This window comes from Fusarium venenatum (assembly GCF_020744135.1).
Source record: "Fusarium venenatum strain MPI-CAGE-CH-0201 chromosome Unknown EDB82scaffold_2, whole genome shotgun sequence".
Taxonomy (NCBI): domain Eukaryota; kingdom Fungi; phylum Ascomycota; class Sordariomycetes; order Hypocreales; family Nectriaceae; genus Fusarium; species Fusarium venenatum.
The window spans coordinates 8672427-8696473 of record NW_027072130.1 but is presented as its reverse complement, the minus strand read 5'-3'; the positions used below and the strand labels follow the sequence as shown (position 1 = coordinate 8696473).

The 24047-nt window shown below is 45.4% G+C and overlaps 10 protein-coding genes across 10 annotated transcripts; 3 read left to right on the top strand and 7 right to left on the bottom strand.

The window, feature by feature from the left end:
* Positions 1-29: 29 nt before the first annotated feature.
* Positions 30-1026, bottom strand: EDB82DRAFT_502236 (L-PSP endoribonuclease family protein). The gene has a single exon (XM_065608665.1). The coding sequence runs from the start codon at positions 656-658 to the stop codon at positions 248-250; it is 411 nt and encodes a 136-aa protein (XP_065465097.1). The 5' UTR covers positions 659-1026; the 3' UTR covers positions 30-247.
* A 410-nt stretch (positions 1027-1436) lies between these two features.
* On the bottom strand, positions 1437-2362 carry EDB82DRAFT_546152 (uncharacterized protein; the record flags this gene model as incomplete). The annotated part of the gene is made up of 4 exons (XM_025736432.2): positions 1437-1508; positions 1556-1679; positions 1741-2272; positions 2323-2362. 4 exons carry the CDS (start codon positions 2360-2362, stop codon positions 1437-1439), a joined length of 768 nt encoding a protein of 255 aa, XP_025587039.2.
* Positions 2363-3087: 725 nt separating this feature from the next.
* Positions 3088-4282, bottom strand: EDB82DRAFT_502232 (uncharacterized protein). Its single transcript, XM_025736429.2, has one exon. The coding sequence runs from the start codon at positions 4208-4210 to the stop codon at positions 3227-3229; it is 984 nt and encodes a 327-aa protein (XP_025587037.2). The 5' UTR covers positions 4211-4282; the 3' UTR covers positions 3088-3226.
* A 115-nt stretch (positions 4283-4397) lies between these two features.
* Positions 4398-8401, bottom strand: EDB82DRAFT_502231 (uncharacterized protein). Its single transcript, XM_025736428.2, has 3 exons — positions 8196-8401; positions 5524-8142; positions 4398-5465 (listed from the first exon to the last, which is right to left on the bottom strand). The coding sequence occupies exons 1-3, from the start codon at positions 8261-8263 to the stop codon at positions 4793-4795; spliced, it is 3360 nt and encodes a 1119-aa protein (XP_025587036.2). The 5' UTR covers positions 8264-8401; the 3' UTR covers positions 4398-4792.
* A 782-nt stretch (positions 8402-9183) lies between these two features.
* EDB82DRAFT_502229 (uncharacterized protein) lies at positions 9184-10176 on the top strand. Its single transcript, XM_025736427.2, has 2 exons — positions 9184-9470; positions 9523-10176. Exons 1-2 carry the CDS (start codon positions 9363-9365, stop codon positions 9934-9936), a joined length of 522 nt encoding a protein of 173 aa, XP_025587035.2. The 5' UTR covers positions 9184-9362; the 3' UTR covers positions 9937-10176.
* Positions 10177-11176: 1000 nt separating this feature from the next.
* On the top strand, positions 11177-12659 carry EDB82DRAFT_502224 (uncharacterized protein). The gene is made up of 2 exons (XM_065608664.1): positions 11177-11817; positions 11871-12659. The coding sequence occupies exons 1-2, from the start codon at positions 11278-11280 to the stop codon at positions 12249-12251; spliced, it is 921 nt and encodes a 306-aa protein (XP_065465096.1). The 5' UTR covers positions 11177-11277; the 3' UTR covers positions 12252-12659.
* Positions 12660-13626: 967 nt separating this feature from the next.
* EDB82DRAFT_546150 (uncharacterized protein) lies at positions 13627-17201 on the top strand (the record flags this gene model as incomplete). The annotated part of the gene is made up of 2 exons (XM_065609454.1): positions 13627-14654; positions 14777-17201. The coding sequence occupies 2 exons, from the start codon at positions 13627-13629 to the stop codon at positions 17199-17201; spliced, it is 3453 nt and encodes a 1150-aa protein (XP_065465095.1).
* A 1035-nt stretch (positions 17202-18236) lies between these two features.
* Positions 18237-19014, bottom strand: EDB82DRAFT_525718 (uncharacterized protein; the record flags this gene model as incomplete). Its single annotated transcript, XM_025736424.2, has 3 exons — positions 18237-18413; positions 18477-18917; positions 18973-19014. The coding sequence occupies 3 exons, from the start codon at positions 19012-19014 to the stop codon at positions 18237-18239; spliced, it is 660 nt and encodes a 219-aa protein (XP_025587032.1).
* A 1665-nt stretch (positions 19015-20679) lies between these two features.
* EDB82DRAFT_502219 (uncharacterized protein) lies at positions 20680-21664 on the bottom strand. The gene is made up of 2 exons (XM_025736423.2): positions 21321-21664; positions 20680-21265 (listed from the first exon to the last, which is right to left on the bottom strand). Exons 1-2 carry the CDS (start codon positions 21434-21436, stop codon positions 20944-20946), a joined length of 438 nt encoding a protein of 145 aa, XP_025587031.2. The 5' UTR covers positions 21437-21664; the 3' UTR covers positions 20680-20943.
* Positions 21665-22062: 398 nt separating this feature from the next.
* Positions 22063-22909, bottom strand: EDB82DRAFT_556925 (uncharacterized protein; the record flags this gene model as incomplete). Its single annotated transcript, XM_025736422.2, has 3 exons — positions 22063-22178; positions 22228-22544; positions 22593-22909. 3 exons carry the CDS (start codon positions 22907-22909, stop codon positions 22063-22065), a joined length of 750 nt encoding a protein of 249 aa, XP_025587030.2.
* Positions 22910-24047: the final 1138 nt, after the last annotated feature.

Sequence of the window (24047 nt, the reverse complement as noted above, 5' to 3'; positions counted from 1 at the left end):
GTTCCTGCCGTTTGTCTCATTGTGGCTTTGCAAGTTATTAATTCTCCTCTAGAACATTATTCTTATAGTTTAATCAATAGATAAGAGTCCTCTGCTTTCTTAGTATCGCAAATGGGATCACAACATCGCGATGCAAACATCACCATTGTGTCAGGTTCGCTAAATTGGGTTGGCATCCTCTCATAGAAACCTCAATTTCCTTCATCCTGTTCTCTGTCCTTTTAGTATTTTGCGAGTTAATTATTCCCTATTTCTGACGCTTGGCCTCAACTTCAAGCTCAATTAGCATTGAAGGAAAGGCCAGGTGAGGCACTGCAACAGCAGTCCACACAGGACGATGACCAGGGATACGTTTCTTCAAGGCTTCGGCAGTGGTCTCCCAGGAAGACCGAATGTCGCAGTGGTATGAGCGAAGCAGGTAAACATCCTCCCATCCCCGAAGTCCAGCATTCTTAAGCACAATGTCGACATTCTCCATAGCCAACTGGACTTGCTTGTTGCTGTCATTGGCATCCAGAGCACCTGTCTCGGGGTGCCATCCTCCCTGGCCCGAACACTTCACGATGCCATTATCAAGTTCGACCGATTGAGAGTAATGACCCATCTCGCTATGCTTCTCGGCAGCGCCGGGAGGGTTCTTGAAGGTAAGAGAAGACATGTCGTGTTGCGGGTTGGTCAATTGTATAAAGGACTTCTAAGATCTGGATTAATCAGTCGGCGTCCAGGAAAGTAAAATTTATGAATATTGTCAAGATAGAATTACTTTGACAGTAAACTCACTTAGATTGAATGCTCAGATGACGGCGAGCGAATGGTGATATTTTGACCAACTTGTGTGGAAGAGGGATAAAGCTCGCTATATACGCTAAGCTATGACAAAGCGAGCCACCGAGTGGAGAACAAACGAAAGGCATGATAACGTTATCCATCGAGTTCAGGATCTTCATAGCTTATGTAAGAATCGTTGAGAACCAATATCACTAGGAAGCATATGAGGAATTTTGTCATCTCGGGATTCAAGATAAGGTTTGTGCCATAAGCACACTATACCAACACCTTGATAACTCTATACTTTACTAGGGTGGGCGGAACTCCGCCCAATAAGTATTTGCCTCATCCCCATTATTCATCATGGTTGAATCAAGACCAAACATCAGTATTCCAAAGTCACTGAACTCACTATTTCAGATAGGGTAGATAAGAAGCCACTAATCCTGAATTTTCATCTCCAACAACACATTTTTATTTTCTTGTTCCAACCCGCACTACTCTGACCCCGAATTGCTTATATACATAGAAAGCAAAGGGTTTTAAGTGCCGTAGCTTTCTCTACTTCATCATTCCTACCATAAATCAACATACTCACCAGACGCAGGGGAGAGTTGATCATCCTTGTGCTTGCTATGTACAATCACTATTCTCTCTAGTCTTCCGCCTTACCAAGGAATTATGGTTCCATCATGTGACAAGAAACGTCCATGTACCTCCTCGTGGCTACTAGCAACAATCTATTCAGTTAACGTGTATCCTCAGAATGCGCCAAGGCTGTACTAACCAGCTTCTTCAAACATTGGGCGCTTTCTTCGACAGAAATAAGCTTGAAGAGATTGACGTCGATGTCGGGATTCAACTTTTTGATATCTTGAAGAGTCGCCTTTGTCAATTCAGTGTCGACGAGGCTTGAATAAACCTCGGTTAGTTACAAAGCATATCGCAGAAAGTTTGATAAACATCACTTACCCGGGGTGCAATGCAAAAGTGGTCACTCCCGAATTTTCAGCAGCAAGCCATCTTATGAAATGGTTTGCCACTAATTTGCTTGTGGCGTAACATGCCAAGGGCAAACTAGTATCAATATTGTTGTTTGTACCGATACCACTTGTGATTGCACAGAACGTGGGCTTCTCCGACTTGACCAGAAGAGGAAGTGACGATTTGAAGAGTTCCACGATTCCGTACGCATTAATTCTCATGTACTCCTGCATCTCCGACAGCGGTGTTTCGTGGAGCTTGCGGCTTGCACCGCCTTTTCCCGCATTGGCGACCACAATGTCTAGACTCCGGATACCATGGTCGTTGATGAGATATTCGAATGCATTGTGGATTGATTGACTATCTCCTGCATCGATCTTGACCCTGATTAGTTTGCTGTCCGTACCTCGAGGCAGCTGTAGAAGTGATTGGGATGACTCGTGCTCGAGGTCGCGTACGGCGGCAATAACGATACTTCGTGGCTCAGAGAGAAAGGATGCGATAAGTCCCTTTCCAATACCTGCATTCTGTGAGCACAAAGTAAGGTTTAGGCGTGTATGGAGATTCTACCTCTGTTCGCGCCGGTGACGAGATACGTAAGTGAAGCCATCATGTTGTTCAAAGTTAGGAGGCGTTGTGAGTTTGAGTTGATGGGGTGAATATGAGGATATCAGAGGAAATTTGAGAGACATACGCAAGTGCTTTTATACACGACAAGATCATGATCCTTAGCTCCTATGTCGTCTGCCCCTTTACAAAACCTCTGAATCCTTGCATCTCCATAATTCTTGCACCAAATTTGCTCATGAAGCTTGGATGAACATTGGACCGAGCTTGATAATCAACTTGATTGATATGGCGGAGTTCCGCCATTCAAGGTTAATTTTAGTCTGGCCTAGCCAACTCGGTGGGTTATTCCATCGGTGTAACTAATAAGTCTCCGAGTACTGGTTGCATGGGTATAATGACACCCCGACGGACCGACTGAGGAACACATTGGCAGTTCTTTGAGACTGATATGGACGACGCCTTTCCACTGGATTGCGTAACTGACCGGCTCTTGCAACTGATCTTTCACCCAGATCTTAGGGCTTTATTGGCCTTTGGGTTCCCAAATAGGATCATGAAGAAATCCATCATGTCCGAAAGCGTTTCGTTCGGCATCTGGGCGGCCATGCCTGTTTGGCTGGGTATCTCTGTAGTTTTTCCAGCTTTCAAGGCTTCTAATGAATCTGGTGACGCTAAACTTTGTCCCCTTAACCGTTTCCGCAATCTGAACCAACTGGTTCGGCGTGAAGCTACACCTATTAAGTAAGTGTCTAGTTGCCATCTAGGTACGTCCAAAGATACAACAACAAAGCGGGCCACATCGGCTTTAATAAAGGCAAATGTGCTGGGTATATTGCCGGAGCCAGTAGTCCCAACTATGTCGTAGTCTATATCTATAAGTATAGGTAACGGATTTCCAATTTAACTACATGCTAGACCAAAAACACAAATTGATCTCATAAAGCCAAAATTCCCTACGCTGTTCTTCATTTGCAACCTGTTTTAGAAACACGTCATAGACGTATAAGATTGCAAAACAATCCTTCAAATACTTTTTAAGATCAATCCTTGCTTTTTGATGGACTTCGTCATCCCCAAGCCCCAGGGGGTCCACAACTGGTTCTTCACTTTCAATAATCCCATCTGCCTGTCGATCGGCCCAAGACTCTGTAATCCCTAAAGAATGCCAGAAGGCGCGATGCGGAATATTCTGCGCAGGATAGTCATAGTTTTGGAGTGAATAACTGCCCAGAGCACATAGCAGTATCTTGACTCTCAGTAGTGAGACCTGTTGTGCACCACGAGACTGAACTGCTTCTATCAAGTTCAATAGCACATACAACTTTAATGCTTCAGAAGCGACAAGACTTAGTCCGAAACCATGACCCCAGGTCAAACCTCGCAAGTCGGACATGGGAACATGTGCTGAGAGTTGGCAAAGAGCGGATAAGGCCTCGCGACGAATGGCTTGATTGTCGCTGACGGCAGCAGTAATAACCAGCATTTTTGCTGCATCGGCCAAGTCGCCATCTGCGGTGCAATAGCTTGCGCCATAATCTGAGGTAGAGGCCCGTTCTTTCCAATAGTCCAAGTCCTGGTGTTTTGCATGTAACGGATTGTTTAACGCCGAGTTCGTATCGTGCGGGCCTAGGCCGAAATGGTGCTCTGGAAAGTTGAGTACATCGTCTGAGAATAATTTCCCGTTAACTTGATCGGTGTTAACCTTGGAGGTTTCCGTATTGGAGAACTCCTCGATGGTCGCAATCAAGACTCGGCTGAAGTGTCCAAGAGCTGCATCTTGTGAAGGCAATCCGAGAGCTATCAGGTTGTAGTTGGCACTTGATTCAGCTCTTGCCAAGGTAAAATGAGAAGCGATAGTCTTCCATGGCAGTTTGTGATCGAGATGCATTGTGTTTTAGGTTCTGTGGATTGAAATGTCTTTGTTGTTTGCAGAAATGTTATAGCTGAGCATGTAAGAAGTTGAAAATTTTCAGTCCTCAACGTGGATTGTGACGTGTTAGAAGTATCACATACGAAGTGGTATTATAAGTGGGTCATCCCGAGAAGAATGTATTGAACTTGCGTGTCTTCTGACATGGTTTACATACTATTTTCCAAAGTGAAACGGTATTTAGACTTAGTACGTTTTGCTTGATAGAAAATTAGACAACGGTTTGGGGGTCAATTACTACTTAGCCTTCCATGATGAGATATAGATGAAATTTTATTCACACTCTGAATCAACCCCTCTGATGTTTGAGACCATTGAAATTTGACATTGCAGTCATTCCAAAACGTTAACTACATTAATCTCAGTACAATTGTGTGACATCGTAAGCTTTGAGCGCATACACAAATAAATCAGACCGCTGAGCAATGCTCACAATGAACCCTCATCGCATACACATATTCGATTTATACAAACCCACGCTACCCAAACAAACGCCCAAGCCAGTCGTATATCTATTGTCCCATTATATTAACGCCAGTTTCAAATTAATTTCTTAGACTCCAATAAATGCCTCATCTCAGCCAAAGCGATAGGCTTTGTCAAAAACAAGTCAATACCACTCAAAACTGCCTCCTGTTGGGCATCGCGCGACGCCAAACCAGTGAGTGCAAAGATACTACACTTCGGAATAGAACACTCAGCCTCGAACGTGCGTATATGACGGGTAGCTTCAAAACCGTTCATAACAGGCATTGATATGTCCATAAATACGCACTTGTAACTCGATGGGTTCTCTTTATACTTAATCACAGCCTCTTGACCGTTGGAGGCTGTGCTGTACTGAAGTTTCAACTTCTTCATAAACATGATGAGCATTTTGAGGTTGATGGGATTGTCGTCAACAAGTAGGAAAGTTTCTCCTGTTGATGCTGAATTGCTGATAGGATTTGGTTTCTCTAGTGGTGTTGTGAGAGGTGAACGGGGAGATTTTGACGGCGCCCATTCCAAAGGTGTGGGGAGATCCAAACCAGGGCCATCTCGCTTCTCACAATCAGCACCCGGTGGTGTTGGGGGATCTAATCGTACTTTCAATGCTTCACTTGCGTGAAAATTGATGATATTCGGTGCTATTGAATCGCTCAACTTTGGTCTTGGGGCTTTGTCGCCTTGGTTAATACGGGATAAAAGTCTCTGTAGCTTTCGAGGACCGACACTATGATAAGTTAGCATGAAAGAACAATACGATGGTGTTCAAGCATAGTGTGACTTACGGTCGATGTGTGAAAAGAACGACCCGGCCGCTGTCATCACAGGTGTTTTCCATCTCAAGCTTTCGAGCGACAATAGGATCGTCACAAATGGCCACTAGCGACGTCGACTCGTTTTGGTCCATAAGGAGCTTCGCTCGGTCCATGTAGCGCTCATCACAAAGCACCACATGAGGATTTTGGTGCTGCACATCGGGTATTTCAACGATGTGTGAGCCCAACCAGTCCTGACAAATTGTTGAAATGCAATCCTTTTCACTCGTCAAAGAATCCCATCCAAGATCGGTAGCGTTCTCGGCTTTCGAGTCCTGCAGTCCCACCATAGTGACCCTAAGTCCTTCCAGGCCTTTGTTCATATCTTGTTGCAACGTCGTGTGGGTTCCCTTGGCCATCTTGTCAGATAGCTGCATAGGCAGGGTGACGCGAACTGTAGTGCCAACAGAAACTACACTCTGAACCTCAACGTCTCCGCCAAGATTCTGAGTGATGCGTCTGACTATACTCAAACCCAATCCGGTGCCCGCATCCATCATGTTTTGCTGAGTAAACGGGCTGAAGAGATCATTCGCGAGAAATTCGCTGCTCATACCACAGCCTGTGTCACTAATCGTGAGTGTGACAAGACGCATCGAAACATCTTCCGTTTCCGATTGTCCGACTCGGACATGGATGGCGCCACTAGAAGTAAACCGTAGTGAGTTTCCTAGGATGTTCATCACGATGCGTCGGATTGCACCGGGCTGTACGTGAAAACTCCAGTTAGGGCTAGGTTCGAAGTGAACGACCAATCGGACACTGTCACCAGACGTTCCTAGCGTATGTTTCTGGAACTCGTGTCCGACGTGTACGCTTTCGATAACATCTTCAATCAACTGTGGCAGATCAACATCAGATGCAATGCTCATCATACCAGCCTCCATACTGTTAGTCCGAGAAGACCGAAGAACACGACTGTCAACGTCTGTATAAGTGTATCCAGGGCCCTTTTCAAGCGACGTAGTGAAATGGTTGATCTTGCTCCAGTCAAGAATCTGATCGATAGTGTCCAATAACGTCTGACTGCAGGCCTCGACGGACAACAGAGCGTCGTTCTGAGAGGCATTCAGGTTGCCAGAACGAAGTACCCCAGTGCCGAAGAAGATACCATGCAACGGTGATCGTAGTTCGTGGGAGATGGAGTCCAGAACATCCAATTTGGAGTGTTCCACCTCACGTTCCTTAATGAAAGACACTTCGGCCATGAGGACCGTCCCAAGAGCTCGCAAGTAACTTAGCTCCCGTTTAGGCGAGAAAACTCGGCTTGTTTTGCTGGTGTAAGCGAAACCGCCGGCAAACCAGCGCCGTTTCTGAGCATTCCAGATAGGGAAGAAGGCTACGCTTTTCGCGCCAGGCAGAAGTTCTTTTATAGCCTTTCTCAGTTGCTGTCGTTTTGTATGATGCTTTATTGTAGTTTCTGGGTCGACAGGTGTTGCTTCATCTGACTCTTCTGCGATATCGTCATTGTCAGAAACCTCCGAGGATATTTCATCACCCGGGTCGTCACTGGCGTCACTGTCAGAACTGTCAAATGTCCATATCGTCCCACGTGGGCAATAATGAAGTAATCTTCGCAAGATTGAGGTGTGCAGACTTGAATGCCCAAAGTAGGAATTTGCTTCTTGTTTGAACTCCACTGTAACAGACGAGCCGAGGACGGGGCATAGATCATCAGCAGCGAGGTGAGCGTCTTTCAGTGCGCCAATGGGTTCTTTTAACTCTGCTCCAGGGCTTCGATGTGAGTGCGAGGCATCCAGAAGTAAAAGCCCATCGACCTCGAGCGCGTCGCGCATGATATGAGCTGCGCTAGCACATGTGCTCGACAATCGATCATCGCCGTGTCTGGTATCAGTTGAGTGATTGAATTGTGGACTGAAATCTGCTCCTGGGGTACGAAGTCTCGGTTCAACTGCAAGCAGTCGATCACGTTGAAGTTCTGTCTTGGTGTTGCTTCCATGAAAGAAGCGTCGGATACCGCGGGTGACACGATCTGCTTGACGATATCGCTCGCTGACGCGGCGGTGTTCGAGATGTGACATAATACATTGAGATAGGTCTTGCAGGATGGTTTTCGATGCACTGTCCAGTCCTGATCGCGGCTGCGAGTCGAAAACGCAAAGAACTCCGATGACAATCCCTCTGGGACTCATCAGCGGTATGCCGGCGTAGAAGCGGTTGTTAGGCCACCCATGGCAGTAAGGTCGTAGACGTAATGTTTCATCTTCGGCCAGGTCGTTGATTACTGTAATCTGAGGCTTGGAGTTCAAGGACTTGGCGGAGTCTTGTATAACGCGTTCGCAAACTCCAAATGAGCGAGTGAAGTGTGTTCCACAGAGCCACAGGCCTTGATCGGGACTGGCGGAGAGGGAATTTGGAAGAAGACGACCAGACTGCGTAGCTTCTGCAACAACATACTGGCTAGAGCGATCAAAGAGTGATACTAGAGATCTTGACGCGTTGAGACGTAGAGCCGCGAGTTGACAAAATGAGGTTAAGGTTGCGTCAGATGAAGTGGTGAGATTACGAGAAGAGATAAGATCATCTGGCGCGTTGAGGATAGATTTTGCTATCAACGAGGGATCATATCTATCAATTACCCGTCAGTTAACGCGACGAGAATAATGAGCGACGAGACGAACCTAAAAGTTTCTCTCTCTCGAACAAGCTCTCTTTGCTGCCAAGCTGGCAGTGGTAAAGGCAGGGCCATGTGGTGTAGCAGAAAGATCCACGTAAGAAGCAGTGATGAAACGGTTGGGAAGCGGGCAGATGTGGGATTGACATTTACCGCGCAAACGGACTGTTTACACCTCCACTTTCGCCACAAAGTTTTCCCTACAGGAAAAACATGAGAATTTTGCCTGCATGGGATTGGTACCCCATATAAAGTCAGAGTACAATGTGACGTCTGCACAGTAACCGAGTATTACTAACCCTGTCAGACGTGAGTCTGGACTGAATAAACTGGGACTCAAGCACGGTCTGGACTGGCCCATGTATACCATTACGACACATTGTAGGGGTAGTCAGGGACTAGTGGGTACAGCACCGAGGACACTAAAGGGTAATTCGGAATGGATGCCTAGACTACAATTGGCAAGTCGTTCGGTAACTGACTGTAGCTCTACTCGGAAAATGGCGGTAATCACAAACACTGCTAAGTACAAAACGTTCAATGGCAACTTTCACTCATATTAATTAACCTTCCAGCCTGTAGCAGGAAAAGTCGGCTTCCTTGTGTTCGCACTCGCGGTGCATTGCGCAAGGCAAAGAGTCCAAATATCCGGAGTAAAATGTCCTTCTGACAAACTGGTACCCAGTGCCACCTCTACGGATCACGGACCCCGGAAATTAGAAAGGGAAAGACCCTGAGCTCCACAGACGCTGGATAAGGGTCTAAAAAATGGCATATTGTTGGGGATGAGTGACCATGTACACTAATTGCAATATGTATTGGGTTGGCCTTTCCGGACCACATCCGTTTCTTATCTAATTGGACAATTGAGGTGATTACTCACCGGGGGATCTCCGTTGGCATCTGAAGTTTACGTCATCTTGATGTCGTTTCAACGTCTTAAAGCTCTATTAGATTTTGCACATGTTATATAACTATCAAGATAATTTGCCACCATGAGAGTAATAATAAAGGCGATGACTCGAGACTGACTGACTGATTTGATCATGGTGATTGGCTTCCCCTGTTGGGTGTCACCAGTTAATGTTAAAACTGTCGCCTCTCCATATGCCACTCGCTTCACTTCACTTCACTTCCCCCATTTCGTCAAATACTCATAATTTGACTTATCCCCATGGAATTGCCACCCTCAAATCTAATGGAAAAGTCCAGCAACTTCTTCCTACAACCAATGATCAACTCTACATCTGTAGATTCCCCCACCGCAGCAGCGATTTATCCGGTAAACCATATCAGGCCAACACAACTATGATATTATGATAACAGCCATAAAGATCTTACAAGATGTGCACACTTTACGAAGTCTCACCGACGCTTACAACATAGATCATTTCCTGAATAACTCCGTCCCTACCTCAGATGACAAAATCCTATCAACCATGTCAGATCTCACAAGCAACATTTCTCAGGCTCTACGCGACATCATGCTACGTTCTGAGCCAAACAAGCCTTTCTCAAGAAGACGTAGCCAGTTGTCTTCTAAGGCTCAGCGAGGTCAGAAGATTGCAACTCTTACACCTTGCTCAAAATCGGATAAAGACTCTGGGGATATTATGCGATGCAGCTTTTGTGGTGTGACAGAGACGCCTTGCTGGCGGGGCACGTCCTCTGGTTGGCTTTTGTGCAACTTTTGCAGTCTGGTCAAGTCAAGAAGGGCGATACGAAAGCATCTCGCTCCTACAAGATGAGGATCCCAATTCTCCTAGTCTACAGGCTGCTGACTATGGTAATATGCCTTTCACATTCTATTCTTACTTGTTGGACGATTTTTCTATCGAGATATGATGTTACTATACAATAAATTTATCAACAGGAGCTGAAGATTTTGTATCATACAGAACTTGGTTTTTTAATCGCCGGAGTTTATGGGCATGGAAATATATGAGCTAGCGGTGTATTAGATAAACAAAACAAACCTTATTCTTGGGGTATCTCATGTGTTACTGTGACTTTTTACTAGACGTCTAGATAAGACTTTTTGCCGTTCAATCGCAAGACTAGGAGTAGCTTAGTTGCTACTAAGAATAGGTCCATTTGGGAGAGAGGCCACACATCCATCTGCTCCACGCTATGTTACATCTAGCAAAACCTTCGACCCTGGTTACGGGACCTACTATGCACAATCAATTTCTGGTTCGATTTTGGATGTCCCCGTTTAGAGTCCTGATATCCTACTGAGTCTCCTTCCTTCCTCCACCTCTTCATTTTCCTCCGCTTAACGACAAGGCTGGCTGGCCTACTTAATAGGTGTAGGGTAAGTCGCCAATGTGATCACAACCTTTATCATAATTGACTCACTGGTCTAGGCGCGATCTGAGCCCCAGTCTAGATCCGAGAAAAAGAAGTTGTAATATTTTGGGTCATTGATTACATCTCGTATGTCAAGAGATGTCGTCATCAAGGTCCTCTAATTCGCAGTTGTGTTTAGATCTTGACAAAAAGACCCATCGCCGTCGACTCAGTTTTCGTTGTCTGTTAACAAGATGTAAAAATCCTACAAGACCTACAAAATGGAGAAACCAGTTTTTTTTTTGCTCCCTTTATCCAATTTCCATCATTTGTTGCAGCTTTGGAATCTACCTTGTTACATACTGTAACTCAGTGGTTGTGTTCGCCTTGGCTGCTGCAATAACTATGTGTTTATGAATTCGGTACAGGGCGGTTTGGAGAACTGCTCGTTGATTGACTTGTTTCATCCGACCCAATTGTAATCACCTTGCTGACCACAGACATACCCCGAGGCATTCTCTCTTGATTTTTCATTCAGTCGATAAAATTACAATGAAGGCCTGCCCGAGAACGCTACAGCCTCGTCGGGCATTAAGGCTGTGCAGCAAAACATGTGGTAAAGCCTGATATTCTGCCTTGGGTCAGCCTCGATAAGGCATCGAATCACACCAGACCACGACCTATCAATGCAATAACAGCTTATGAGTCACAACAAAAATCGGCCCTCCAAACTCTTCTATTTAAGTCATCAATATGGGAAATTTTCTGTTTAATGTGGTACCTCATTCCTTGTTGTACAAATGAAAATGTCTTACACTGGGTATGAACTAGATATCGAACGTCAGGATAACTATTATGAAACAGAGTCTTTACCAGCCCCTACAGCCTATAAAACTGCATTTCTATCGGGCCTTACAGCCCTACCAGAATTCCAGGAGCGCGCAGATATCGAACGCCAGAGTAACCATCATAAAACAGAGTCTTTACCAGCCCCTACAGCCTATGAAAATGCATTTCTACCGGGCCCTACAGCCCTACCAGAATTCCAGGAGCGCGCGGGACAAGGTTGTTTTATTTGCCTGCAAAGTCACAGGCAAGGACAATATGCTGTTCTTGTACCCTGCATGCGACCGACAAAGCCTCGTCAGAAAAGGAAACGCACAGTAGACCTCCGCACTGGCGAGTCAAGAAACATATACAAAGAAAACTCGCCCTGGGATGGTGCTTGTGAGTCTGATTATGAGATCTACCAAAGGTTGCTGGACACGTGCTACCAGCATCTCGGACGTTGGAAGAAATGGTTGCCTTATTATGGAATCACCGAAGTGCTAGAGGTCAAGGTAAGTTTACACTGAACTTGGTAGTGATTAGTCTGACAATACTCAAAACATAGTTCCAATTTGCGTGTGTTGTTGAATCGAATGGGCGCTATCCAATTTCTATGAAGCATGTTAATCTTGAGGATGTTACTGAACAATGCAAGAAAACTATAGCAAGGCACCCAACCAGTCCATCTTTTGATTTTGTTGAGCCATGTGCGAATGATTATCATAGCGGTCAATGTACGTTCTTTACGGAGGATTTGCTTCAACCATGCATCAGAATTCAAGCTGAGGAGGCGGAGAAGTGTCTGAAAAGGCTCCCTTTCCTATCGCATCTCAAGGACTGTGCTCGCAATCCCAAGGAAGCCAACGGACTGAACACTCTCAAGGGGATGGCGCAAAAAAGCTGTATCTACGACATAAGGTACGTCTACGATACACTTCATCTTTAACCAAGGAAGCATACAAGATCTGACCCATTTAGGGATCCAAAGGGCGTCGCTTTGCCTATTCCACCAGAAGAATCTGAATGCACGAGAGGTTTACACTTTGTTTTAGGATGGCAGGCAGACAGAATCCACGCAGAACTCCCGTTCGGAGTCTCATGTGCTTTACTCGCAGTTGCTTTCATCTGGCTTTGCCTGCTTATTTGGAGGGGCGCAGGGGGAGATTGGGGAACTGCATTTGCATTTGCGCAGGTTGTAGCAGCGTCTTTTGCAATCGTGATTACACACGCCAGGTTTTAGCTTGGCTTACAATACATTTCGTATGCCTCATCCCAAAAGGAAACTCGAGGTAAATGCTGCTAATGAGAAACAATATACATGGCTATGAAGAATAAAAAAATGCAATATTTGTTACAGGTTCTTGTTTGCACTTGACCATATGTGCCTTCCTACGCTAATATTCGACCTCGTCTTATTTGTCTGCCTAATCTTGATGTTTGACGACGTTGTTAGTGGCCGTGTCAACACCCATAATAACAATTACAAGGCTGTCACACGGTCCGTCCAAGCTAACCACGTGTATTCGTGAAGAAAAATGGCTTAGTGGCTGCCAACATGATTGGGACACGTAGGAATTGGCATTCGTGCAGTTTTCATTGGGCACGACACTTATCTAGGTTGAAAATACAAAGCGCAGAAAAGATCAATTACCACCGCAACACGCATGGGAGGCATGAAAGAGGCATGAAAGAGACAAATTGGGCCTCAATGGTACTGACTAAAGTGGGAAGTGCGATACATGCCAAGACTAGCGGCCTCACTTGTGTGGTCACACAAAGCTTATGGGCTGAATATGCACAACCCAATGGGAAGAGGCAAGGAAGCCTGCCGAGTCTACAAGCCTCTCTACTCTCAAGAGCGGTGTGTGTTAGGCCCTTTATTTAGATAAGTAACTTTCGATTGATTCTACGTTTAGCTCGGCAGGATAGACAAAGCACCACTCCCACAACTGTCTGCAAGAATGTCCAAGTTACGACGATGTAACATCAAGAGAATCCCCCAAATAGAGATGAAAAGGCCTATTACCTATGCCTGGGCGCAAACTCTGCAGCCTGATCTGATAATGTTGTTGATCCTTACCGTATGCGTATAAGCGGCTTGCATTTTAGCCGCGGCAAGGCACTCTTGAGGCTATTGGTCGATGGTCAGGCCATTTCATATCTCCAAAAATGCACTTCGTCAGAAATCTTACATTCTACTCTTTCTGTCCTCATGAGTTTCTGAGCCTCACAATGGTACTCCTCATCACACTCTCTACAGAGTCATCGAATCGCACTTCTTATTGACTCTCGTTGGCCTGTGATTGGCCTCGAATATTCCAATGTCTTCGCGTCCATTATCTCCGGTATTGGGCCTGAGTGTCAGATTCGATCGTGAGGTTGAGAATGTACTGGCAAAAAACCCTACACAGTCAGCAAAACAGGTATTCTTCGAAGTCTGGCAAATATTAATGCCTGAGTACGAGGCCATGCAGCAAGCGTTGAATCAATATCTCTCCTGGCAGCTTGAAGAAAGTTCGATACGTGCAACATTAAATAGCAGGGTGAAAAAGGACGATTCTATCTGCAAGTCAATCGAACGTCGTGAAGAATTCCGTGGCAAGGAGTACGACAGTCCAGGACTAATTCGTAACGGTATTCATGACCTTATCGGTTTTCGGATCATTGTGGACTATCCGTCTGGTCTTGATCAATCATACCAGTTGATTAAGAAAAGGTTCTCCGTTGAAGGCATCAATACCTTCTCGTCAGATCGCGATGTGGGAGTTCTTTGGAAACCCAGGTTTGGAGCATATGAAGGTCGAAACTTTCAGGTGAGGATGCGACCTGATGAGTATAACACAGGACTTTCTCTCTACTATGGAGTACTTTTCGAGATTCAAGTCACGAGTATCGCAGAGAGTTTATACAATAAACTGGCCCACCCACTACAGTACAAAGAGTCCGCAGGCACACTATCTCGTCAGGATGAGATGATCATTGATATGTCACACGGGCTCTCCCTTTGCTACTGGATTACGATCGCCTGTATGGAAGAAAGACTAGAGACAAACTCAAAGACGACCCACGAGAATTCCCCGCTTCCCGATCCTATCAGAATTATTGCCGGGCATGATCCTGAGGAAAACCCGGACGATCTTGACGACCTCGTGAGGGCCACGCCTGATATGCCGATCATATCAGGTGACAGGTCTCTTAGAGGTTCAAAGGCCGGATCTTCAACCTTAAAAAGAACTGCACCATCGGAGGACACAGTCTCGATAGAACTACTCCTCAGATCACTTACTGATCTGCCTCGAGAGTACCGCTCAGATACTGATATATGGAATGGAATTAGAGATAAACTCGGGTGCGTCAAACTAGGTAACGCCGACGAATGCGGATCTGAAGACTAATTAGACACACTAGGTTAGATGATGGGACCTACAACAGATTTCTCACGAGTTTTACATACGACCGAATGAATGACAGGAAGAACTCTATCCAGAAACGTCATCACAACACGTTCGAATGGGTATTCGGAGAAGAGAAGGCTCAGGAAAGCTATTACGGAGCAGTCGAAGTACCTACTCTAGCCAGCTGGCTAGAAGAGGATATCCATTGTCTATACTGGGTCAGTGGGAAGCCCGGATCAGGAAAAAGCTTCTTCATGAAGTTCATCGAGAAGGATGAGCGGACGAAAGCAATGCTTCAGAGATGGAAGCCCCAATGCTGCATCATCTCACATTACCTGTGGAAACTTGGGAGTAACGATCAAAGCAGTTTCAAGGGCTTGGTTTGCTCGCTATTTCATCAGGTTTTGCAGAATGAGAAAGCTATTGCTTTGAGACTCTTGCGCGAGTCACCAAGCTTCTGCCACAAAAATGATGCTACCGACTGGGATATTGAAGATGTCAAAAGGCTACTGTTTGATGTTCTCCGCCGCTCAGATCACCCGTGTCTTTTCCTCATCGACGGATTGGACGAAATGTCGAAGCCCCATGACGGTATGAACCAAGTATTCAGCTTTTTGGACGGCCTTGCCAAGTTAGATCGAGTGAAAGTCTGCGTTTCCAGTCGTCCTGAGAGTCTCTTCGCCACCAGATTCAAATCTCAACCTAGCCTGCGAATGCAAGATCTCACGAGGAAAGACATTCTCAATTATACAGTCGATAAGCTTGGGCAATTACATATCGAGGTCGACGATGAGAAATTCCAAAAGGCCACCTACGAAATCTTCACAAGAGCAGAAGGTGTTTTCATATGGGTTTACATGGTTTTGAAGGACATTCAACAAGATGTTGATGAACTCGATGAAGGATGGGATGACATACTCGATCGTATTTCCAAGCTACCAAGTGATCTTATGGGTCTTTATCGGGACATGTTATCGAGGTTTGCCTTGTACGGGGAACGATATGTCAAGAGAGCCGCACTGTACTTTCAGTACATCCAACAGAGGCCTGGGAGCATGAATTCTGATATCGCTATGCTCTCTATAGCCGCGGATGAGGCTGCTCTGGAGTCTTTTGCAGGACCAAATGACACCCCTTGCGTAGACGAGTGGGTAAAGCTCTGTATAAACACCGAGAAGACTCTTTTCCGGATCTCTGCTGGACTTTTGGAGGTCAAGACTGAAAGAAATCATCTGCCACATGCATCACTTTCAGAATGTGACAGCAAAATGGCGCCGTGGATAACAAAACAAGTCGACTTCATACATAAAACCGCCATTGACTTTTTAGAAGGCGAGGAAGGGCATAGGCTTTTCGGAACATATGCAAAGACCCCCAAATGCATGCTCATGATATATGTCAAGGTAAAACTCGCCCAGCACTCTATCATGCGTCACAATTGTGACCCTCTATGGCATATTCTTGAAATTCTACCGGAAGAAAGCGACGACTCATACCCCATTCGTGTCTCGCATGACATTCAATCCTTCATTCACGCTTGTTCTATCGATAAGTCAAAAGACCTTATACGCCCACCCTATTCTGTGAGCTACGAGAACTTTTTCATATTCTACCTTGCCTACCATCAACGCTACGATTGGGCTCAAGAATTGATCAATTCCTGTGGCACTTATAATCTTGAAGCTTCAGCTTATGTTATGCTCGGTGCGTGCGAGTCATGCCCTTGTTTGCCTCATAATGATAATTTCAGACGCTACAGAGTCATTCTTGACATGTTGAAGAATCAATCTAGAGTATATGAAAACAGTGTCGAAGATTCATCAACTAAACAAGGCGCAACTGACGCAATTCTGTGGGCTTGGCGCTCCTTCCTGTTGACCGAACTTGACCCGAACAATCGGCTGATCTTCGAAGTTGACAGGGTCGGTTTAGGAATCCACGAGGACTTTGTTACCCACAAACACTTGGTCAAAGAAATCGTGGGTCTGTTTATGACACTTGGAGTTATGAGCAAAGTGCCAGGACCGAAATATATTGTTGCAAGCGGGCCTGATTGTCAGGGGTTCAAGCTTGTAAGGGATAGAGTACACCGGGAATCCCATTTCGGATACAAATCTTCAACGTCACAATTTGCATTCTTGATGAAACCAACATATCACATCGAAGTAAATGATGCATGGTTACTTCAACAGCTGTTAGATGGGATGTTCATCACACAAGATATTGCAAACATGGTGAAGGAACATGCATTTATGCGTATCCTTCTTGCAGACAAAGAAACTGATTCCTTCCTGATAAGAAAGAACGATGGTACACAAGAAGCTACAGTGGGCTACCCCGAGGATTTAGGTCCCATAGGTGTGCTTCCTGACGGAAAGTTCAGGCCTTTGGAAGAAACTATTTTGGGAAGTTGTGAGTATATAATCCCTGTTCTGGACAGAATTGATTACGATTTACAGGACGTGAACAAGACACACACTTGCTTATATGAGTTGACTTAACGAGAGTTCAGTGTTGTGGAGGATACGTCAAATTGAAGTTAGACCTTTAAATCTCAACGTATAGCGCGACAAGATTAGGATGTGAAGATATATTCAGTTTACAGTCTTTCCAAAATCCTTCAACGTGTCGGCGCCTTGTCTTGACGTTGAGGAATGATATAATTGAGATTTTCTTGAAACATGACTTCAACTTCAGCTATATCCTTGGCGAGAGTTGGCCTAAAGACATGTTTCTCCAAGTTATGATTTTACGTTAACATTGGCGTGAATTTGTGTCCTCCTTGCTCAATAGATTGTTAGCTTATTGACAAGGGTCTAACTACATAACTAAATGAAACTGCACGATGGCCTAAAACTCATAAAGCTCGGACTGCACAGTGGCCAACAAGACAGTGATAATAGCCAATACGACAGAGTGCAGTGCATCGACCCGACACTTGAGCTCTACGGCCCTCTTTCAACCAAGCAGAGTTGACGATCAGTACAAGACTACAGTGGCATCCACCGTCTACCAAAGGCACATGAAACACAGCACCAAAACGTAAAGGATTGGTCTATGGAAAAGAAACTGTTAGTTCAGTTCTAAAGCGCCTAATTTCTCAACATGTTTTTTTGGTACAGGTTACGTGCTTTCTGAGCGTCTGGGGAAAATGACAGACCAATTTTGGAGACAATTTACGAGCCCAAGTTGCTGGGTTTTCCTCGCATCACAACAACGGTATGACTTGGCACGAATGATTCTCCAATGTAAATCGCTACTGACCATGGAATGACTTCAACCGAATCAGGTGAGAAGAACAAGCCGTTACACCAAATCATATATAAAGTACCCTTTCCAAAGATTGTAAGTCTCGCAGAAGAGTTGAGATCCTGGAATGATAAATGTATTGCTTGAAATATAAATAGTAGTTGTAGTAATGACTGAATAGAATAGGCTCCGAGACAACTCTTATCTTGAGATTAACTCTCAATCTCACAACAATCCGACACCAGAATGTGAAACAAGCTGATATTCAGCATCCTTAAATTCCCCATCTAGCATGACTGCTCACGGAGGATGACATTGAAGTTGGCGTCATGGAAGCGCTGTCCGGCGGTCCACCAACCTGTCTGAAGACCGCAATCAAAGCAGAACCTACGGCACTCGTTGTTACAAGCCTTGGCTGCATTGGCAACATTATCCCATGATGGGATAAAGAATGGAGTGCGGTTCTAAATATCGTGGTCAGCTATTGATATTTCTTTCAACACATATAGCAGTTGTAGATAACTCACATCGTTGCAGATAAAGATTCCTGCATTGCTTGAGCAGCTGATTCTATCGCAGGCTCCGGGACCTGCGCGCACGGTCAAGCCGCCACCGATGCCGCGGAGGTACTGAATACCTTCGTGGATGGGCCTCTCCCTAGCAGCAGGGAAGTTCCAACAGATGTTGTGATCCCGCCTCTGTAGGCGGTCGAGAGCCTGAGCCTCAGGAGAAGGGGGTGCCTCATTCGCCTCTTCGTCCTCCATTGCAGCGTCAATCTTCTCATGAGCCTTGCGGGCATACTCGGGGTAGTCGACTTCGAGCTGCTTCATAACGTCTTGGATGGTACCCTTGAACTCCACGGGGGCTTCGCCCTTTACAACGGGGATCTTCCAGGTGGGAGTGTCAGCGTTTTCGAACACACTCTCATCAAGCACCTTGGGTGCTGATGGAGCAGCAGAAACCAGAGACTGATGGTAACAGGTTAGCTATAAACGAATTCTTTGAACTTCATCAAGTACTGACGAGGTTGGCAATGGCCAAGAGGATGGCAGCGGCAGAACGCATGATGTTGGATTGGAGTTTGAGAGGGATGATGGAGATAGGATTGATGAGGAACTGTTGAACAGATGTTGCTGAGTTTGAAGTGAGTTTGTTTGCTCTGAAGAAAGAAGTAAGTGGGAGATCTGGCCATCTTTATAGATTTTTGCTTCCGCCCAATCTACCAACTCAATGTTGAGGCACGTTGTCGGCTCGACTTCGCCTTGTGGAAGAAAGTCCATCTCTGAAGCCAAGAACTAGACTGTCCAGTATCCGAAGGTCTGAGCCTAGGATTGCAATCCCGCGATCCACAAATCCCATGTCCAAGCACTTCACCCATTGGACTTCATCGTATAGAAAGAAGTCTATCTATGGAGCCCAGACCCCGACTATCCATTAGTAGAAGGTATAGTCCTAAGATTGAAGTCCGATAGTTGTACAATTCACCAAGTCCCATGTAGATCTTACGCCAAGCAAATTTCTCCGTATGGAAAGAAATCCTTCTATGTAACTCAGACACAGCTTGTCCAGTAAGAGAAGGTCTCGGCTAAGTGTTCGAACCCTACAGTTGTGAATGCCGTAGTATTTGAGGGGTCTATAAGGCGCAGTTGTGGCACGGGCCTGTGTCTTTCCCTCCTAGGTATGCAAGACACCTAGTAATGCATTGGAATAAGAGGAGGCTAAAGTATACTTAAGTTGCCCAGGGGCATATGTTACATTGAAACGCGTTTAGATAAGAGATTAGCGAGACCCTATCTGCTAAAATAGGAAGGTTAACCAATGGGGCTAAATTAACAACGGCAAGTTCTCAGCTGTGTTCAAATCCTTTCGGGTTGCCTACGGACCCTGAGAATAAACATCCACTAACATTAAGCATAGAATTAGAGTTCTCATTAATCCGCCACTTTGTGTGCGGTGACCCCTGTAATCTAACTGTCCGCTCCCGTCGCTGGCGTATTTGGCCGAGGGCCCAGTTACCCGCGAGCTTGCTTGATTGAACAAAACATCTCACCGCTTCCTTCATGAGAGAGAGATTGAAGTCTTGATAAAATCCTTTTACTTTACTTTATTTTTAAGGAAATATCTGCTAGTAACACTGATACCAATATACATCCAGTGACTCTGATGCTCGTCAAGGTTGTTTGTGTTATTGACGTCTATTATGTTTCTGATATCCACAACTTTTGGAATTAAACAATTAAATCAAATTACACACTGTTTGGCGAGGTTTCATTCTGCTGTTGATCAGGCAATCCTTCGGTTTTGAATAGTGCTACCAATAGCAATACTGCTCTTTATGTTATTGTCGTGCTGGCAAACAAAATCTAAATGTAAAATGGCTTCGTAGAAATGTGCACCAAGGTGTGTCCAAAGCTCTAGGGTACCTTACCGAAATAGAACACCAGTAGCGTCAGGGCTAAGGCATATCACCGGGTATTGCCGTGTCAATCACTCCCATATACGAAGTAGCATCTAAATCCAAAGTCAGGCTATCATTGATTTGGTCAAGCCTCTAGAAAATCACCGGATAGCCAAGTCACCTTACCCATACCCCGCTGCAACAAGACGCTACTGGTGTTCATTTCATGGAAATGTACGGTTTATGCTTACATGTCTGACCTCTTTCATTACGTAATCGGTGACTAGTAAGCTACAGCCTTGGAAGTTTCATTGTGTGTCACTGTTAACATCTTCACCATGCGTCTTGTGTTATAATAAATATACTCCATTGAGACTTCCTAAGTTAATTGTTTCTCAGATCAATTCGCTAATCCGAGCTCGAATTATCACAAATTCTTACTCGGAAGAGCTTCATAATACCCCCTCATAGTCAAAACGCGTTAATCCATCATATTCATATCGCTCGTCTCATTCCTCATAGCCATTCCCAACTTCAACTGCGCCGTCCCAGCTCGGACAGATCATGGTGCACAGTGCACGATGTCGAAAAATAGCTTAATCGATACGCTCAAGAGGGAAGTCCTTGGGGCCGGTGTAGGCCTGGACGTCACCGGTGGGGGTATCTCCCTTGACGGTCTTAATGTCCGTCTTGGGGATGAGGTGCGAGCCCTTGGTGAAGCTGTTGGGCGAGACCTGGACGGATACGGTGAGAGTCAAGCCCTCATCGCTGCGGACGACGTCAAAGGTTCGTGAAGAGGGAAGACAGGTTCCAGCCTTGACCTCGGGAAGCTCGCCGGGGCCAGCACCGGGGACGTTGGCGGTGCACTCATAGCCCTCAGTGTCCATGGTGCCGGGCTGGATGACATTGAAAGAGTAGCTGTGAGATTGGTCAGCCGCATGTTCACAGAAGATAAGGGTTTGAGGATACATACCTGCACATGGCGCTGTGGGGAGTGCAGCTGGCCTTGAAGTCGCGGACGTTGAAGACAGCATCGGCGGTAGCACCGGTAGCGGCGGCAGTGGCCAGAACGACAGCGGAGAACTTCATTTTGATAGTTGAAAGTTTGTTGGTAGAGACTTGAATTTGGTTGAGTGGATTGAGAAGTGATTGATGAGAGAGTTTATGTTTGAAGGGAATGGCTATCGCTTTATATACGTCAGTGATGATGTAGATCCGGCACTTCAATGGACCTGTGGGTCCGGCAATTATAAAGATCTACACAAAAGCTCGTAAAAAGCTCGTATTATCTCGGCGGTGAAGCGGGTTCGTCAATGCGATGGCTTTTTGACCAATTGAGGTTTCTAAAAGTATTATATTAATTGTCGGTCTGGCTTTCCGAGTCCAAGCGGATATACGGCAAGTGGAGTTTAGATCTACCGATCTTGTACACGTTCGCGACGCGTTGAGGCTCCACACGATGTTATTCTTCAACCTCTTGTCGGTGAGAACCCATATTCTTAATTGACTGAAACATTCTGTCAAAGTAGGCAACGTAACATTATTCAATACATCAATTGAAGATATGGTCCTACGTATTTGAAATGTTCGTGTGTCATAGAGTCGCTCAAAGATTGTCCCGCTTGAAATACATAGATACTAGCTATCCCTGATCTGCGTCGCATTGTGTTTAACGACCACTTGCAAGTAGCCCCTGATATAGCTGTAGTAATTCATCAAATAGAACACAGCCCGTCGTGAACATTGGGAGGAGTGCTTGTCGCATCTCCCCAGTTTAAGCCCGCAATCTGACGACCGATTTTTGTGGAACGACCAGCTCGGATGTAGTCCCCTGATAAAAGTCAGTCTACAAATCATCAAGCTGTATACAACCAACTAACCCTTTGAATGGTAATACCACCAATCCTGTGACCTAAAAGCATGGTCAAGCTGTTGAGATAAAGGATCGTTCCATCCAGTGTTACGGTCGTGGTAGATAGCATGCTTCGCCCAAGCAACGTACACCTTTGGATGAGCGAAGCCCTTCTTTCCGTTATCACCACCACGAGGCTTGCTGGCGTCATTACTCCTAAAGGTGTTTTGGATATCATTCCAGTTCTTCATGTCGTGTGTCTTGTGTTGAGATAGGAATAACTGAGACTGATGCCACTTGTTATCTGAACCTCTGGCCCAAACCACAATGACATGCTCCCAATCACTTCGTATTGTCAGTTGATGAGTTGATGAAACGGCAAATTAGACTTACTACCGGTGTCTACCTGCGATGAAACCATCCTTGTCAAAGAAGATGTTATATGCCACTCTGATTTTCTTTTCATTGCATTTTTTGTACGTGTAGTAGATAGGAAACTTTGGTCCAGATTTGCCGATTTTAATGCCTGGAATACGGCAGTGGCAACCTACTTCAGGAAACGCACAGATACCACCACCCGGGGCTTGTTTGCCTGCTCGAATAGCCCAGATGGGATAGAATGGTGGTTGATTCTGGGACTGGCCGAAAAACCACATGGGCTGCGAGGCGATGGCAAGGGGGATATCGCCGGCATTGAGCCACTCGTTCATTTGTTTATCAGGTATGTGGTTCACAGCCGATACTAGAACAAAGAAGACCATTAAGGCTAAAAAGCGAAGAAAAACCATTGTTGACCTGAAGCAAAGGATGGATAGTAGGGTTTGGATGGGAAGTCTCGAGCTTGGATTCACAACTGGAAGGAAGACTCATATAAGAATGAAACCAACTGAGAGACGCTGAACCAAAAGAGTGCAACAGAGTAATTGCTACTAATCTGAATTGAAGAGGCTGTGTTGACAGCGCCCCGCATCTGACTGGCAAAGACAGGTTGTTTTCATCAAGCAGCCAGTAACAACTACGATGCGACAGAGAGAAAGAAACATTCCTTCTTTTCCTCGAGCTTATGCGAGCAACTAATAGTTGCATACCTCGTTGCATTCCAACCAAAAGTATCAAACCACATATGACAACTCTATGGCATTCAAGATGGATGTTGCACTTTTCGAGCAATATTATACGTTTAGACGAATCGATAAAGGTCTAGAAGTAGTTGAGGGGATCTTGAATAAGACCTGTACGATAATCACTGCAGCATGGTAAGCGAGCCTGCTTCCTACAAAAGCCACAACAACCGTATACCAGTCAACATGATCCACTGACATCTTGACCGCCAACACGTTGAGTCTCGCCACTTCAGCCGAAGACGCATTGCTTAGAGGGAACACAGCGGGTCGCTAATTCACCCTTTGCAAGTTCCAATGGCCGTAAAGCTAAGAGGTCATTTAGACCTCCCTATTGCATGGTTCGTCTTATTCTCGATAATCTGATATGTTTCTATTTCCTCCCCAGCATTGGAAAGAATGGATTAACCTGTAGCCTGAAGACGCCAGCCTCAAAGTCCATTTACGGAACTATGCATACACGTCTTTATACATCAGCCAGGTCTTGCACACATTTGCATGTTCAACCCTTGTGTCATGACAATTCGTGATTTTGGTTCTGGCCTCATTCTTTACGTTCGGCTCTGATGGCGCAGGTTCAGTTAAATCATTGGGTGACTATATGAGAATATGTCGCTGAAAATGCTACAACATCAAGGCAAGACACCATGACCATCAGAACCTGTAACATGCTGATAAGTTCTAAAAGTCACGACTCAACAAGCACAACACCAACACCGAGCTGTGC

Bases quoted from the DNA above. Each gene is read 5' to 3' on its own strand.
- EDB82DRAFT_502236 (XM_065608665.1), bottom strand. From the start codon at position 658: ATGTCTTCTCTTACCTTCAAGAACCCTCCCGGCGCTGCCGAGAAGCAT.
- EDB82DRAFT_502232 (XM_025736429.2), bottom strand. From the start codon at position 4,210: ATGCATCTCGATCACAAACTGCCATGGAAGACTATCGCTTCTCATTTT.
- EDB82DRAFT_502231 (XM_025736428.2), bottom strand. From the start codon at position 8,263: ATGGCCCTGCCTTTACCACTGCCAGCTTGGCAGCAAAGAGAGCTTGTT. The intron at 8,143-8,195 runs GTTCGTCTCGTC...GGTAATTGATAG, and splicing joins CGAGAGAGAGAAACTTTTAG to ATATGATCCCTCGTTGATAG. The intron at 5,466-5,523 runs GTAAGTCACACT...AACTTATCATAG, and splicing joins GTTCTTTTCACACATCGACC to TGTCGGTCCTCGAAAGCTAC.
- EDB82DRAFT_502229 (XM_025736427.2), top strand. From the start codon at position 9,363: ATGGAATTGCCACCCTCAAATCTAATGGAAAAGTCCAGCAACTTCTTC. The intron at 9,471-9,522 runs GTAAACCATATC...ACAGCCATAAAG, and splicing joins CCGCAGCAGCGATTTATCCG to ATCTTACAAGATGTGCACAC.
- EDB82DRAFT_502224 (XM_065608664.1), top strand. From the start codon at position 11,278: ATGAAAATGTCTTACACTGGGTATGAACTAGATATCGAACGTCAGGAT. The intron at 11,818-11,870 runs GTAAGTTTACAC...CTCAAAACATAG, and splicing joins CCGAAGTGCTAGAGGTCAAG to TTCCAATTTGCGTGTGTTGT.
- EDB82DRAFT_502219 (XM_025736423.2), bottom strand. From the start codon at position 21,436: ATGAAGTTCTCCGCTGTCGTTCTGGCCACTGCCGCCGCTACCGGTGCT. The intron at 21,266-21,320 runs GTATGTATCCTC...CCAATCTCACAG, and splicing joins CCCCACAGCGCCATGTGCAG to CTACTCTTTCAATGTCATCC.